General features: G+C 42.1%; 1 protein-coding gene across 1 annotated transcript in view; it reads left to right on the top strand.

Annotated features, from left to right (window-relative positions):
- PDE11A (phosphodiesterase 11A) overlaps window positions 1–16,697 on the top strand; it is a 425,341-nt gene that overhangs the window by 265,360 nt on the left and 143,284 nt on the right. The window contains exon 10 of the mRNA XM_055398553.2: window positions 13,363–13,413. Coding sequence (XP_055254528.1) covers window positions 13,363–13,413 — 51 coding nt within the window. The remainder of the gene's footprint in view (window positions 1–13,362; window positions 13,414–16,697) is intronic.

Raw genomic sequence — 16,697 nt, 5'->3', positions numbered from 1 at the left:
TTTGAAAATTAGAATTATTACCACATGCAACTTTTTGGAAAGAAATAGGCTATTTCTTTCACCCTAAGGACATTGAAGTGATTGAAATTGGTAGCTAAGCAGTTCCTAAAAGCTATGGAACTGAATTAACCCAATAATAACCTTTCAGTTATAATAATTTTCTTCTATGGGTTTCACAATGTGTTTAGTCAAATCAGCAATGTTTAATGACTATATGCAACGTGTACTACATATGTTAAATATAAAGAATGTAATAAGGTTATACTATAATCCCACTTATTTGAAGATCCTGTGTACCACACACAACTCTTTGAAATACAGAAGAGAATCAGGAAAGAAGCAAAAATTGAAAAGCACTATAAAATTCATATGCTGTGGTTCATATATTAGATTCATTTGCCCTGATTTCAAAAACAATTCCAATTCTACCTGCTGTTTGACTGACTGAACCATTGTGGTAATCTTTAGAGCCCATCTCCTGCTGAGCCTGCTGTAGGGTTATACCTTCCACTCCCTTGAAGTTAAATAGAGTCATGGGGCTTTCTCCAGCTAGTGAAATGTGAGTGGAAAATGCAAATATTCCCTGCCTTTTACTGATAGGTAAACTGAGACTCAGCGAGTTTAAATAATTAAGGGCTAGTGGACCAGGATTATGAGCCCAGACCATCTAATTCCAGTGTCCCTGTGTTCAACCAACAAGCTATACTGCTTCCCAATGCTGGTGTACTAAGTGACCACAAAGTAAGAAGACAAAACTACCGAATGGAAGAAAATGACCTGCTGTAAGAATGCTGTAGATAATCCATAAAGCAATTAATCTACATAAGCAAAATCAAGTACTACTACTGACCCCTATAGACAGGAAGAAAATGAAGTCATTCTGTAAACCAGTGCAATACAGGGGATAAATTCTGATTTCTGGGCCCAGAAATGTCAAAGAGTTGACTTACATGATGACATAATTTTAAACAGGATCTTTACCAGATTGTTTTCATAAGCCAAAGTGTTCTAAATAAATCCAAGGAAACTAATTTCACAGTGTTTTTATCTCCATTATCAATGAAATTCAGAAGTATAAAGAAATATAGTCATGAAAACTAACTAGCAGAATAAAACTATGATTTGAAAGCTATTCAAATCATACTGGGATTTGGGAGAAGACCCAAACCACTTTATTTCTTTCATTTCTGCTCACTCCTCCCCTCTAATCTAGACATTTTAAACCTAGAATCCATCGATGGGAATCAGAACAGTGGTTCTCACTGTGTGGTTCCCAGACAAGCAGCATCAACCTCACCTGGGAACTTGTTAGAAATGCAGCTGTTAAGGTCCCACCTTAGCTGCACTGAACCAGGAATTCTGGAGGCAGACATCTCTGTTCTGAAGCACTGAGCTAATGAATGACTGAAGAGGTATATGAGAATTTCTGAAGTGTAAGAATGCAGGCGAAAAATTATCTAACTTGGGCATTGGAATTCCTTGGGAAGATTCTTGACAAGTCCTCCCAGGATAGTAAATATATGAGGGAATAAATTTTGACTGCCTCCAACAACCAGAGGGTAGGGAAAACCATTCTCTATGAGAAAGGAATAGAATTTTGTTGTTTTACATTTGAAATGGAGAAATAGGGGATAAAAGGTGAAAAGGAAGGTTATATTGGAGACAGTTCGTGCTGTTGCTGTTCAGTTGCTAAGTCAGGTCAGACTCTTTGTAATCCCGTGGACTGCAGCATGCCACGCTTCCCTGTCCTTCACTTATCTCCCTGAGTTTGCTCAAACTCATGTCCCTTGAGTCAGTGATGCAATCTAACCATCTCATCTTCTGCCACCTCCTTCTCCACCTGCCCTCAATCTTTTCTAGCATCAGGGTCTTTCCAAATGAGTCAGCTCTTCACATTCAGTTCAGTTCAGTTCAGTTCAGTCGCTCAGTCGTGTCTGACTCCTTGCGACCCCATGAATCACAGCACGCCAGGCCTCCCTGTCCATCACCAATTCCCGGAGTTCACTCAAACTCATGTCCATCGAGTCGGTGATGCCATCCAGCCATCTCATCCTCTGTCGTCCCCGTCTCCTCCTGCCCCCAATCCCTCCCAGCATCAGGGTCTTTTCCAGTGAGTCAACTCTTCGCATGAGGTGGCCAAAATATTGGAGATTCAGCTTCAGCATCAGTCCTTCCAATGAACACCCAGGATTGATCTCCTTTAGGATGGACTGATTTGATCTCCTTGCAGTTCTAAGGACTCTCAAGAGTCTTCTCTAGCACCACAGTTCAAAAGCATCAGTTCTTCAGTGCTCAGCCTTCTTTATGGTCCAACTCTTACATCCATACACAACTATACAGACCTCTGTTGGCAGTGACTTCTCTACTTTTATAATGTGCTGTATAGCTGTGTCATAACTTTTCTGCCAAGGAGCAAGTGTCTTTTAATTTTGTGGCTTCAGTCACTGTCCACAGTGATTTTGGAGCTCAAGAAAATAAAATCTGTCACTGTTTCCACTTTTTACTGATCTATTTGCCATGAAATGATGGGACCACATGCCATGATCTTAGTTTTTTGAATGTTGAGTTTTAAGCCAACTTTTTCACTCTCCTCTTTCACCCTCATCAAAAGGCTCTTTAGTTCCTCTTCACTTTCTGCCATTAGTGTGGTATCATCTGCATATCTGAGATTGTTGATATTTCTCCCAGCAATCTTGATTCCAGCTTGTGATTCATCCAGCTAGGTACTTCGCATGATGTACTCTGCATAGAACTCCTGCTGAGCTCTCCCTTGAAAATGAAATGAAAGTGTTAGTTTCTCCGTCATGTCCAACTCTTTGCAACTCCACAGACTGTAGTCTACCAGGCTTCTCTGTCCATGGGATTATCCAGGCAAGAATACTGGAGTGGGTAACCATTCCCTTCTCCAAGGGATCTTCCTGACCCAGGTCTCCAGCATTGCAGGCAGATTCTTTACCATCTGAGTCGCCTTAAGCCTCAACAAAGCACTGTATGAAGCACAGTGCTTCATACAACTGCTAGCAATCAAAACTGAGGCCTCCAATTTCCTCATAGCTCAATGGGGAAAGAATATGCCTGCAATGCAGGAGACCCGGGTTTGATTCCTGGGTTAGGAAGATCGCCTGGAGAAGGAAATGACAACCCACTCCCTTATTCTTGCCTGGAGAATCCTATGGACAGGGGAGCCTGGCAGGCTACAGTCCATGGGGTCACAAGAATCAGACACAACTTGGCGACAAAATCACCACCAATAAAATTTATTTGCCAGGATAGGAAAAAGAAGACCAAAATATCTATCACGATGATTTACACATAGTAGGTACACAATACGTATATGCTGATGCGAACTACAAGTGTGGCCCTTCTTTTCTGCAGGTAGTAATTAAAAGGCAGCTGAACTGACGTCATTCTGACAATGGCCTGTTTTGTTTATTACCCTAGATTCTGCAGGAATCTTTTATTCTACTTTAAATTCCAAAGGATTTTGTCTTTTTTAGAATATTAAAAATATGTTTTATGACAGATATAGCCCAAAGGCTGTGATAACAGGTCACTCAGCAGAGACAGTTATTTGAAGTCATCTTTCTGAACATTTTATTCCATTAAACAGCAGACACTTTCTTAAATATTTAACAGTAGAAACTGATGATTTCTCAGTTTCCCTGCATTTGTTCAGTTGCAGTCTTTGAAGCCTATCATCCTCTTGTTAAGAAATTCTAGAGAATGGCTCTTCATTCAGATAGCCCTTCTATCAAGTCATCCCAAGTAAACTGGCTTTTCATTCCTTGTGGTTTGCCACCTTTGGCAGAGGCCTGCTGCTGATCTCAAAGTTTCTTTACTTCTTCCGAGCTCATCAGAATAAAGTATTTGCGGTTTTACTGCAGACCACCTTAACTCTGATACCAGTTTTTTCCAAGTGCCACCAAGTGCCGCTTTGCCACCTGAGCTGTAAACACATCAGTAAACATTCAGGCCTCCTGAGACAGCCCATCTGAGTCCTCAGCAAGGTCTGGATTCCTTCTCCCTGTTAAGTGATTCTCTATGTTTGTACTTCTGGCAGCCAGCATCTGCAATGGTTCATTTCTCATTCCAGGAGCAAATGGCTTCCTAGATCCACAATAAATTAACATTCAGTAGTCTCTTGTCAGAGATTTGCCCTCTGCTACTTAGGGGCAGTTCCTGGGATTGCAAGGCAAGCATTTGGCTCTGGTCTCGAACCGCATACCGCAGAGGCCAAGGCTTGCTACAGTGGTCCTATTTCATAGCTCTGCTCAATGTTTTCCTTTTGAAATATAGTTAATTGTCTTTTCCTGATGTGGAAACATGACTTCTTCAGTCTGTTGTGCACGGGTCTAACAGTTGCTTTCTTTTACATTTTCTTGCCTCTGTTTCTTTGTTTTGCTAGGAGCAAGTTCAATCCAAAAGATAATTAAAGTTGGTAGGGTTTTGCAAATAGTGATTTATTTTTGGAACTATAGAGGTTTCTTCAGTCAGAGCTCACCAATGAAACTGAGTCACTAGATTTTACTTCAAAATATTTTCAAAATTAATACAGCTACAAAAGATAAAGCAATCTGGAATAGACATTTTCTTGCGAAAGTTTAACGTCTGTTAAGTGCTCTGTGGGTCAGCTGTTTACTTTTGTAAGTAAACTTTATAAAAATTCTATTTAGCTGTCAAAAAAATCTTGTGAGTGTGTATGTAATGGCTAAACTCTCGTAAACTAACAGTGTTCTTCATAGAGAAAGTGTATATATAAGAATTGGAAATGTTTCTTTCTTCAAAACCATTACAGTACATTCACTTAAAGCTTTTTTATTCTATCAAATATATTATTACTCAGAAATAAATAGTATCTCTAGCTCCTTGGTATGAAATATATAGCTTAAGGGATTCTTTTAATGAGCTCTAGAAGCATGAAAGAAACCTTAGCTTATCCAAAAGAGTTTAACAACAATAGTAGCTTAAAGGAAATGGCAACCCACTCCAGTGTTATTGCCTGGAGAATCCCAGGGACGGGGGAGCCTTATGGGCTTCCATCTGTGGGGTTGCACAGAGTCAGACACAACTGAAGCGACTTAGCAGCAGCAGCAGTAGCTTAAAAAATAAATTCTTTAACTTGTTTTTTTATTCTCCACCACAGAAACTTGCATGATTTTCAGTCATCAGCTGTGCCTGTGGTCACACCCGCATGTGCGCGCATACACACACACACACACGATGATTCTCTTTGGAATATTGGTTATGCTATAAGTAATCAGGAATTACTTTGATCTGATTATTTTTCCTTCAATGGCATCCATAGATTAGTCTCAGATCTTAGATTAGTGAGGTTATTTGACTTTGCTGAAAATACTCTAGACTTGAGATATTTGGTAGGTTTGCCAGATAAAATACTGGGAAGAAAAAGTCACTGGGATGGCTTGAGTGAGGAACATGAAAAATTTTGGAATGTGGGTTAAAGTTTTCCATATTTGTTTCCAGCCTTTTTAATTTGGAGAGAGGAGAAGTAAGTTCAGTTCAGTTTAGTCGCTCAGTTGTGTCCGACTCTTAGCGACCCCATGAACCACAGCACGCCAGGCCTCCCTGTCCATCACCAACTCCCAGAGTTCACTCAAACTCATGTCCATCGAGTTGGTGATGCCATCCAACCATCTCGTTCTCTGTCGTCCCTGTCTCCTCCTACCCCCAATCGCTCTCAGCATCAGAGTCTTTTCCAGTGAGTCAACTCGTCGCATGAGGTGGCCAAAGTATTGCAGTTTCAGCTTTAGCATCAGTCCTTCCAATGAACACCCAGGACTGATCTCCTTTAGAATGGACTGGTTGGATCTCCTTGCAGTCCAAGGGACTCTCAAGAGTCTTCTCCAGCACCGCAGTTCAAAAGCATCAATTCTTCGGCGATCAGCTTTCTTCACAGTCCAACTCCCACATCCATACATGACCACGGGAAAAACCATAGCCTTGACTAGATGGACCTTGGTTGGCAAAGCAATGTCTCTGCTTTTCAATATGCTATCTAGGCTGGTCATAACTTTCCTTCCAAGGAGTAAGTGTCTTTTAATTTCATGGCTGCAGTCAGCATCCGCAGTGATTTTGGAGCTCAAAAAAATAAAGTCTGACACGGTTTCCACTGTTTCCCCATCTATTTCCCAAGAAGTGATGGGACCAGATGCCATGATCTTCTTTTCTGAATGTTGAGCTTCAAGCCAACCTTTTCACTCTCCTCTTTCACTTTCATCAAGAGGCCTTTGAGTTCCTCTTCACTTTCTGCCATAAGGGTGGTGTCATCTGCATATCTGAGGTGATTGATATTATTCCCAGCAATCTTGATTCCAGCTTGTGCTTCTTCCAGCCCAGCATTCCTCATGATGTACTCTGCATATAAGTTAAATAAGCAGGACGGAATGTGGTCCACTGGAGAAGGGAATGGCAAACCACTTCAGTATACTTGCCTTGAGAACCCCATGAACAGTATCAAAAGGCAAAATGATAGGATAGTGAATGAGGAATTCCCTAGGTCGGTAGGTGCCCAGTATGCTACTAGAGATCAGTGGAGAAATAACTCCAGAAAGAATGAAGGGATGGAGCCAAAGAAAAACAAATACCCAGCTGTGGATGTGACTGATGCTAGAAGCAAGGTCCAATGCTGTAAAGAGCAATATTGCATAGGAACCTGGAATGTTAGGTCCATGAATCAAGGCAAATTGGAAGTGGTCAAACAGGAGATGGCAAGAGTGAACGTCGACATTCTAGGAATCAGTGAACTAAAATGGACTGGAATGGGTGAATTTAACTCAGATGACCATTATATCTACTACTGTGGGCAGGAATCCCTTAGAAGAAATGGAGTAGCCATCATGGTCAACAAAAGAGTCCTAAATGCAGTACTTGGATGCAATCTTAAAAACGACAGAATGATTTCTGTTCGTTTCCAAGGCAAACCATTTCAATATTACAGTAATCCAAGTCTATGCCCCAACCAGTAATGCTGAAGAAGCCAAAGTTGAACAGTTCTATGAAGACCTACAAGACCTTTTAGAGTTAACACCCAAAAAAGATGTCCTTTTCATTATAGGGGACTGGAGAAGTAAGGTTACTGGGTAAAAACAGAAAGATGCCCAGTTAAATTTGAACTTTAGATCAACAACAAATAATATTCTCAGTATAACTATGTCTCAAATAGTGCAGATATTAGTGATTTATCTGAAATTCAAATTCGACAGGGTGTCCTGTATTTTTATTTGTTAAAACTGGCAACCCTACCTACACTGTTCAGTTTATGCTCTAAGACATATTATGATTTTGTTGAGGAAAAGACATAAATTAAGGCCACTAATAATAGAAGCAGAGAAGCATATGAGAAATAGATTCTTTTCTTTTAAGATTATTTTCTATTGCATGATTCATTAAATATTTGCTGAGTGCCAACTAAGTATCAGGCATTCTTCTAGGGACAGGATATCCATTGGCAACCCAAAGCAGATTTGATCCTTGCCTTCATGGTGCTTGCAGTCTGGAGGAGGAGGCAGGTGACGAACAAGCTAACACATAACTCCAACTGTGATAAGTGGTGTGAAGGAAACAGCCTGTGAACACAGAGAGTAATGGCGAGTGAGGTGGTTTCCCAGGCACTGATTGAAGACCTCACTGAAGAGGTAACATTTAACCTAATTTCAGAAGGATGAAAACATCAACCAGGAGATAAGGGCACATAAGGCTCTAAGATGGAAAAGAGCTTGGTATATAGAAAACTCAAAAGGAGGTGAGCATGTCCAGAGAATATATAGAAGAGAGTGCAGTGCTGCTGCTGCTGCTAAGTCACTTCAGTCGTGTCCGACTCTGTGCGACCCCATAGACGGAAGCCCACCAGGCTCCCCCGTCCCTGGGATTCTCCAGGCAAAAACACTGGAGTGGGTTGCCATTTCCTTCTCCAGTGTGTGAAAGTGAAAAGTGAAAGTGAAGTCGCTCAGTCGTATCTGACCCATAGCGACTCCATGAACTGCAGCCTACCAGGCTCCTCCATCCATGGGATTTTCTAGGCAAGTGTACTGGAGTGGCTTGCCATTGCCTTCTCCAGAGTGCAGTGCATGCAGTGTGATTTGAGAGGGCGCCAGGGGCTACACCGCAAGGACCTGTCAGGTCACTGTTTGGATATTGGATGTTCAATGATGACTGATGAGTTTTCAGCTGGAGGATGGCAAGATCTGATTGATATTTCTTAGGTATCACTCTGGCTGATGTATGCCAAAGAGATCAGAAGGGGTCAGGGTAGAAAGGTTATCATCAGGGCCCAGGTAGGAGGGGATGGTGGACTGGACCCAGCTAGTGGTGGTGAAACTGGAAGGAGTCAGGGTACAGGAGTGGAAATGACACGTTGCTCTGCTGGATTCAATGTGAGGGAAAGAGGGAAGGAAAAAAAAAATCAAGGATCACCCTCATGTTTTTCTACTTTAAGTAATTGATTGGATGAAGTTGCATCATGTTGCTGGGAAGACTGGGAGAAAAAGAGATTAGTGACATCCATTTCCCATGGCTCCTGTAACAAGTTAGCACAAACTTTGTGGATTAAAGCAACAGACAGAACTTTATTATCTTGAAGTCAGAAGATAATAATAATATTAGAGGTCAGAAGTCTGAAATGGCTCTCCTTGAGCTAAAATCAAAGTGTGAGTAGGCTGTGTTTCTTCTAGGGGAGGCTCTGGGGGGACAGTCTGTTTCCTTGCCTCTTCTAGTTTCTAGAGGCTTCCTGCATTTGCGGACTCATGTCTCCCGTCCTTAGAGTTAGCAATGGAGCATCGCTATTTCTCATCTCACATCACTGATTCTGACTCACCTGCTTTCTTCTTTGACTTACAAAGCCTCCTGTGACTGCATTATATTCACCTAGATAATCCAGGATCATCTTCCTATCTACAGGTTAGCTGATGAGGATCCTTAAATCCACTGGCACCTAAATTCCCCCTTGCCATGTAACATAAACATGTGCAGGTTTCAGGGACTGGGCTGTGGACATCATGAGGGGGCGTGGAGCATCATTCTGTCTACCGCAGATGGGAAAATCAGGGGGCGTTTTTAGGCATGTTAAACTCGTGGAGAGTCGGACACGACTGAGCGACTGAACTGAACTGAAACTTGAGATGCTACTGAGTCAACCAAGTTGGAAGTTAGCGATGTAAACAGCAGGATGTGTGAGTTTGAAGCTCAAGGAGAGATTAAGGCTAAATTTGAAAGCTGTCAACCTATAGATGATATATAAGGTCATGAGCATGTGTGACGTCCCTGAAGAAGAGACTGAGTAAATTTTCGTCTCCACTTAGAGTTCAAATAGAGGAGGCAGGCTAAAAGAGAGCACAGAGAAGGAACAGACAGGAACGTGTTATGACAACCAAAACAGTGTTGTGTCAAGAGGACCCTCTTCAAAAACGGCAAAAACAAGCACCTGCATTCAATGTTGCTGCGAAATACATTTGCAGATCTGTCCAGAGAGATTTGGATTTGATAGCAAGAAATCGAAAACCTTGATGCAAGCTGTTCCAGTGAAGTTATGAGGGAACAACCAAAGCTGACGCCGTTTGAGGAGTAAATGGACGTGATCCCTGACCACAGGTGATGAGGAAAAGTCCTGTGTGTCCTCACAGCCTTTGCAGATGCTCATTAGGAGGAGTGAGGTGGTCACATGTGATCAGAGGCCTTACTACAGTAAGAGGCTAGGAGCTAAGCAAGGTCACTGTTGTGTATTTCGTTCTGGTCAGGGTTGCGTGGTAGCTACAGTGATCATATACATGAAAGGGGTACGGATGTTACTAGGTTCTCATTGCTGTGCTCCGTGCGTAAAGCAAATCCTGAGGGTAACTGGAGCAATGACACACGGTCACCTTCCTGATGCATTCCAGGAAACCATTCAGGACCAAACAGCAGACACTGCTTGGAAGGATAAAATCAGAGTGTTCTTTAGCAAGACGCAAGGATCTCTTGTCCTGAGGAATCTGCTTTGCTGGCTTTTTGCCCTTCTAGGGATTCTTTGAGGAGAAGGCAATGGCACCCCACTCCAGTACTCGTGCCTGGGAAATCCCAGGGAGGGGGAGCCTGGTGGGCTGCAGTCCATGGGGTCGCAAAGAGTCGGACATGACTTCACTTTGACTTTTCACTTTCATGCATTGGAGAAGGAAATGTCAACCCACTCCAGTGTTCTTGCCTGGAGAATCCCAGGGACAGAGGAGCCTGGTGGGCTGCCGTCTATGGGGTCGCACAGAGTTGGACACGACTGAAGTGACTTAGCAACAGCAGCAGCAGGGATTCTTTGAGGGGACAATGTCGCCTCCTCCTAGACTGCAGTTTACCAAAGAGCCTGCTCCTGCATGAACAAGGTACTCTTAAGAGTACCTTAATTCCTGATGATACATCCCTGCTCACCAAGAGACTGTTGTTTCAGAAGAAATGTATTACTTTACTTTTTAGAGCAGAACATGCACTGAGATTCTCTAAAGCTGTCGAAGAGGGATTTGACCTTTCTCGGGTTTATTTGCTATTTGTATAGATTGAGGATGGAACTGGTAGCGTATGTGTAATACATACATTGTGTTTGTGTGCATGAGTTTGTGCATATGCCTCATAACATCCAATACTGACTCACGGAAATGTGAGTTCATTTGTTCTGCAGAACAATATGTCTGGAACAGGGCAGACCAGGGTCAGCTTCATTTATCTTTCCCTTTCTGCTCTAGATCTATAACAAGGCATCTATTCATGCTTATGGCCATAACCTCATAGATTACAGATTTTGCTGCATGTCTAGGCCTTACAGCTGTTTTCCAAGGAAAACAAAGAAAGGATACAGGCAGACCCAACACTCCCACATAGATTTCATCGATCAGAGGAATGTCACATGGCCACCCCACATGATCACCCCTAGTGGCAGGGAGCCTTCCAATTGGGGTTTTTTTAATTTTCAAACTCTATCAGTGAGTTATGATGCGATGATAAAGCACAAAAGTTGATTTCTTGCTCATGTGACACAGCAACGGCAGTGTGTTGGCTGTGGCTCAGCTCCGTGCATCTTCTTCACCTGGAGACCCAGGCTGAGAGGGGCAGTACCTCTCAGGGCCGTGCCCTTCCCATGGTGGAGGGAAGAGAATATGGCAGAACCACATGGTGGCTCCTAAAGTCTGTTCTCAAAGGTGGCATCATCACTTTCCTCCACCATCCATTGACTAAAATAAATCATATACTAAGGCTGATGTCCATGAAACAGGGAAATATAATCCTCTTACAAAAAACATTGCAGGGGACTTCCCTTATAGTCCAGTGGTTAGGCATCTGCTTTCCAATGCAGGGGACATGGGTTCAATTCCTGGTCAGGAAACTAAGATCCCACATGCAACAGGGTGTGGCCAATTAAAAAGAAAATTGCAAATGGTTGGGAATAGCAATTTATCTTTCCTAGAGAACATAAGCAGACAAATGAGAATAGACCAGACATGGAAGTTGAGTCAGCAAGTTACAGTGTCTGCCACAGGACACACACATAGACACACACATACAAATATGCACATACATCAGTTCAGTTCAGTTCAGTTCACTCGCTCAGTCGTGTCCGACTCTCCGCGACCCCATGAATCACAGCACGCCAGGCCTCCCTGTCCATCACCAACTCCCGGAGTTCACTCAAACTCATGTCCACAGAGTCGGTGATGCCATCCAGCCATCTCATTCTCCGTCGTCCCCTTCTCCTCCCGCCCCCAACCTTTCCCAGCATCAGAGTCTTTTCCAGTGAGTCAACTTGTCGCATGAGGTGACCAAAGTATTGCAGTTTCAGCTTTAGCATCAGTCCCTCCAATGAACATCCAGGACTGATCTCCTTTAGAATGGACTGGTTGGATCTCCTTGCAGTATAAGGGACTCTCAAGAGTCTTCTCCAACACCACAGTTCAAAAGCATCGATTCTTCGGCAATCAGCTTTCTTCACAGTCCAACTCTCACATCCATACATGACCACGGGAAAAACCATTGCCTTGACTAGACGGACCTTGGTTGGCAAAGTAATGTCTCTGCTTTTTAATATACTATCAAGGTTGGTCATAACTTTCCTTCCAAGGAGCAAGCGTCTTTTAATTTCATGGCTGCCATCAGCGTCTGCAGTGATTTTGGAGCCCAAAAATATAAAGTCTGACACTGTTTCCACTGTTTTTCCATCTATTTCCCATGAAGTGATGGGACCAGATGCCATGATCTTTGTTTTCTAATGTTGAGCTTCAAGCCAACCTTTTCACTCTCCTCTTTCACTTTCATCAAGAGGCTTTTGAGTTCCTCTTCACTTTCTGCCATAAGGGTGGTGTCATCTGCATATCTGAGGTTATTGATATTTCTCCCAGCAATCTTGATTCCAGCTTGTGCTTCTTCCAGCCCAGTGTTCCTCATGATGTACTCTGCATATAAGTTAAATAAGCAAGGTGACAATATACAACCTTAACGTACTCCTTTTCCTATTTGAAACCAGTCTGTTGTTCCATGTCCAGTTCTGACTGTTGCTTCCTGACCTGCATACAGGTTTCTCAAGAGGCAGGTCAGGTGGTCTGGCATTCCCATCTCTTTCAGAATTGTCCACAGTTTATTGTGATCGACACAGTCAAAGGCTTTGGCATAATCAATGAAGCAGAAATAGATGTTTTTCTGAAACTCTCTTGCTTTCTCCATGATCCAGCGGATGTTGGCAATTTGATCTCTGGTGCCTCTCCCTTTTCTAAAACCTGCTTGAACATCTGGGAGTTCACGGTTCACATACTGCTGAAGCCTGGCTTGGAGAATTTTGAGCATGACTTTACTAGCGTGTGAGATGAGTGCAATTGTGCGGTAGTTTGAGCATTCTTTGGCATTGCCTTTCTTTGGGATTGGAATGAAGACTGACCTCTTCCAGTCCTGTGGCCACTGCTGAGTTTTCCAAATCTGCTGGCATATTGAGTGTAGCACTTTCACAGCATCATCTTTCAAGAACATATACCTTTTAATTTATTTGCATTTCAAAGCATTCCATGGGAGAAATATTCACACCTTGGGAACTGTGGTCTCGAACCACATCATGTCCCTTGGGTAAAGTAACTACTTATAAAAACATCCTGGTATAAAATACTTAGCCTTTAACATGGACTGTCATTCCTTTCCTCATTGTAATAGATTTCTCTGTAGTCGCACAGAAGATAATCTGTATCACAGATGATTACTGGGAATTTCTCATCATACATTAGCACCCACTATTATGTCAAGGCGGTATACTTGAACAAAGTTTAGTTTTGTGCCAGGAGAATTTCAGAAAATTAAGTCATGTCTAGTTGTTGAAGTTTTTTTTTTTCTTTTTTTCTGAACCAGGTGCTATCTTATCATGCAACGTGTTCAAAAGCTGAAGTTGACAAGTTTAAGGTAAGGAAGCAAATAGTGCATAAAGTTAAACTTCCCAGGGCTTTTGGACCCTTTGTCTCTTGCCTGTACAACTAGTCCTGCCCACTGGATGTTGGGGAAATAGAACTGAGTAAGGCCCATTTGCATATTTCAGGTTTTTTTCTTTCTTATTTTTACTTTACAATATTATATTGGTTGGTTTTGCATACATTGACATGAATCCGCCCCAGGTGTACATGTGTTCCCCCTCCTGAACCCCCCTCCCACCTCCCGCCTCCCCTTATCCTCCCTCTGGGTCATCCCTGTGCACCAGCCCCAAGCATCCTGTATCATACGTCGAACCTGGACTGGTGATTCGTTTCACATATGATAATATACATGTTTCAATGCCATTCTCCCAAATCATCCCACCCCCACCCTCTCCCACAGAGTCCAAAAGACTGTTCTATACACCTGTGTCTCTTTTGCTGTCTCGTATACAGGGTTATCATTTGCATCTTTCTAAATTCCATATATATGCATTAGTATACTGTATTGATGTTTTTCTTTCTGTCTTACTTCACTCTGTATAATAGGCTCCAGTTTCATCCACCTCATTAGAACTGATTCAAATGTATTCTTTTTAATGGCTGAGTAATACTCCATTGTGTATATGTACCAAAGTTTTCTTGTCCATTTGTCTACAGATGGACATCTAGGTTGCTTCCATGTCCTGGCTATTATAAACAGTGCTTCAGTGAACATTGGAGTATATGTGTCTCTTTCAATTCTGGTTTCCTCGATGTGTATGCCCAGGAGTGCAATTGCTGGATCATATGGCAGTTCTATTTCCAGTTTTTTAAGGAATCTCCACACTGTTCTTCATAGTGGCTTTACTAGTTTGCATTCCCACCAACAGTGTAAGAGGGTTCCCTTCTCTCCACACCCTCTCCAGCATTTATTGCATGTAGACTTTTGGATAGCAGCCATTCTGACTGGTGTGAAATGGTATCTCATTGTGGTTTTGATTTGCATATTTCAGTTTTAGAGGGGAAAAGGAATTTACGTATAACTGAATGGCCCATTCCTTATCATCCGATCAGTGTTTCTTTCTTTCCTGTTTTAAGTATGCAGGATATCGGGGGGAAAAAAATCTGTGTAATATGATGAGAATCGGGATGCCTGATTTTGGCACTTGTCTTACTTCTAACTTTCTGTTCACTTAAAATCTTAGGGTGTATATATTCATCTGTAAAAATAAGTAAAGAGATTAGGAGAATCGTAGCTACCATTTACCAACTGTTTACCATGCACCAGGTACAATACAAAGCATTCTATCTGTATTAATCTGAGTCTCATACTCCTATGAAGTAGGTACTATTCTACAGATGAGTGGATTGAAGCACAGAGATATTGAGCAGACAGGCCAATGTCAAATGACTGTAAGGGGTACAGTCAAGCAATCTGGCCTTAGAACCGGAGTCCCCTAACCACCGTGCTACACTGCTACCCAGCAGGACCCCCTTCCAGCTCTGACATGAGTCTCAGATATTCCTTCTCCCTTAGTCAGCCCCCTTCCCTCCAAGGCAGGTCCGGATTCTTGCTCCTCTCCCTGCACTTCTGAGTGGTAAAAACAGGGGAGTATGGGCAACCAGATTTTCCCTGCTTTGGGAAGTTTAGGTGTCTGTCTTTTTCAGATTTTTGCTGAGGTTCAGAGAATTATCGGGCTTCCCTTGTGGCTCAGCTGGTAAAGAATCCGCCTGCAATGCGGGAGACCTGGGTTAGATCCCTGGGTTGGGAAGATGCCCTGGAGAAGGGAAGGGCTACCCACTCTAGTATTCTGGCCTGGAGAATTGCATAGACTGTATAGTCCATGGGGTCGCAAAGAATCGGACAGGGCTGAGCGACTTTCACTTCACTTCACTTCAGTGAATTATCAGCTAAGTTACTACAATCATAAGAAAGAAAATGTAATATGTATTTGTAGTAACACTTGATGGTGGCTACTCCTGAGCATGTCATTTGAATGTAAATGCATTTTGTCTTCCCAGGAAAAAGTGGTGTGGAGACCTTTGGGCCTCATGATTGAATCAGATCATTAGGGTTCAGTCACACTGCTTAAAAAAAGAAAACAAGGGAAGACTCTAAACTGAGAGCAAGGATGAGGGAACTGCTAGTCAGGGAGCAGCACGTGCGCAGCAAACATAAGGTGAGCTGCTTGGACTCCATCCAGGGATATGGTTTCTCATTGGCTTGGAGAGATACTTAGGAGAAGACCTGCCACGATGACCCAGATCAAGAGTGCCATGGTGCCAGTGAGGGGACAGCAGACACAGAGGAAAAGACAGGGGACTCAAAGCCACAGCAGTCAGGGTCTGTTTGCTGTGGAGATAAACGTCCTGCGTATGCCTGGAATGTGAGCAGCAGCAGGGCGGAGCTGTTTATAGCCTTTGTTCACTGTTCCATCTCTACCACCTTTCACAGTTCTTGGAAGACAGTTCAGTTCAGTTCAGTTCAGTCGCTCAGTCGTGTCCGACTCTCCAGTAGCACTCAATAAATACTTGTCAAGTGGATGAATGAGTGAATGACTAAATCAATCCCGAAAGTTTTAGTCTATAAGTCAAAACAGTTATTCATTAAGAAAATGTTAAAAAATATCGTGATATATAATTATATTTTATTTATTTTTGTATTTACTTTGATAGATTTTGTTTTTTCTTTATTATTGAAGTAGAATTGCTTTACAGTGTTGTGTTAGTTTCTGCCGTATAAAAAAGTGAGTCAGCCATGTTATTTTTTATATTTTATGTATATTTATATATATTTTATAAGCATTTCCATCAAAAATATTAAGGATTTTTTACTTTAATCACGTTTAGTTATGTAGACATTCCATATAAATATTTTACTGTTTTGTGTTTTATATTTTTACTATTTTATCATTATCATCATTGCCAAAAGATGGAAGGGGCAGGCAGGGAGGAAAATAGCAAAGCTCATAATGGACTAACTATGATGGCAAGAACTAGGTGATGCGACGTGTCCAGTACTGAAGCAGCCAGAATCAATAGCTGTCTACCTTCTAAAACTCCCGCCCTATGTTCAGCCTTAATTCTTTCCTTAGAATAAGGAAAACACATCATCTTGGAATTTGCCGTGCTTTTCTATTTTTAGCTCACAAACATACTAAAAATATGAAGTATTTAAATTTGAGGGAAAAAAGCGTTATTTCATCTTAAAATGATCAAGATTATTAACTAAACTGATTTATTCCAGATTTTTATCCTGTAAGATATTAGTGAATATTTTATTAGAATGTAATTGAG

Source organism: Moschus berezovskii, chromosome 2 (assembly GCF_049115385.1).
Source record: "Moschus berezovskii isolate FMDL1 chromosome 2, NW_MosBer_1.0, whole genome shotgun sequence".
Classification (NCBI taxonomy): domain Eukaryota; kingdom Metazoa; phylum Chordata; class Mammalia; order Artiodactyla; family Moschidae; genus Moschus; species Moschus berezovskii.
This window is presented reverse-complemented; position numbering and strand designations above follow the sequence as displayed.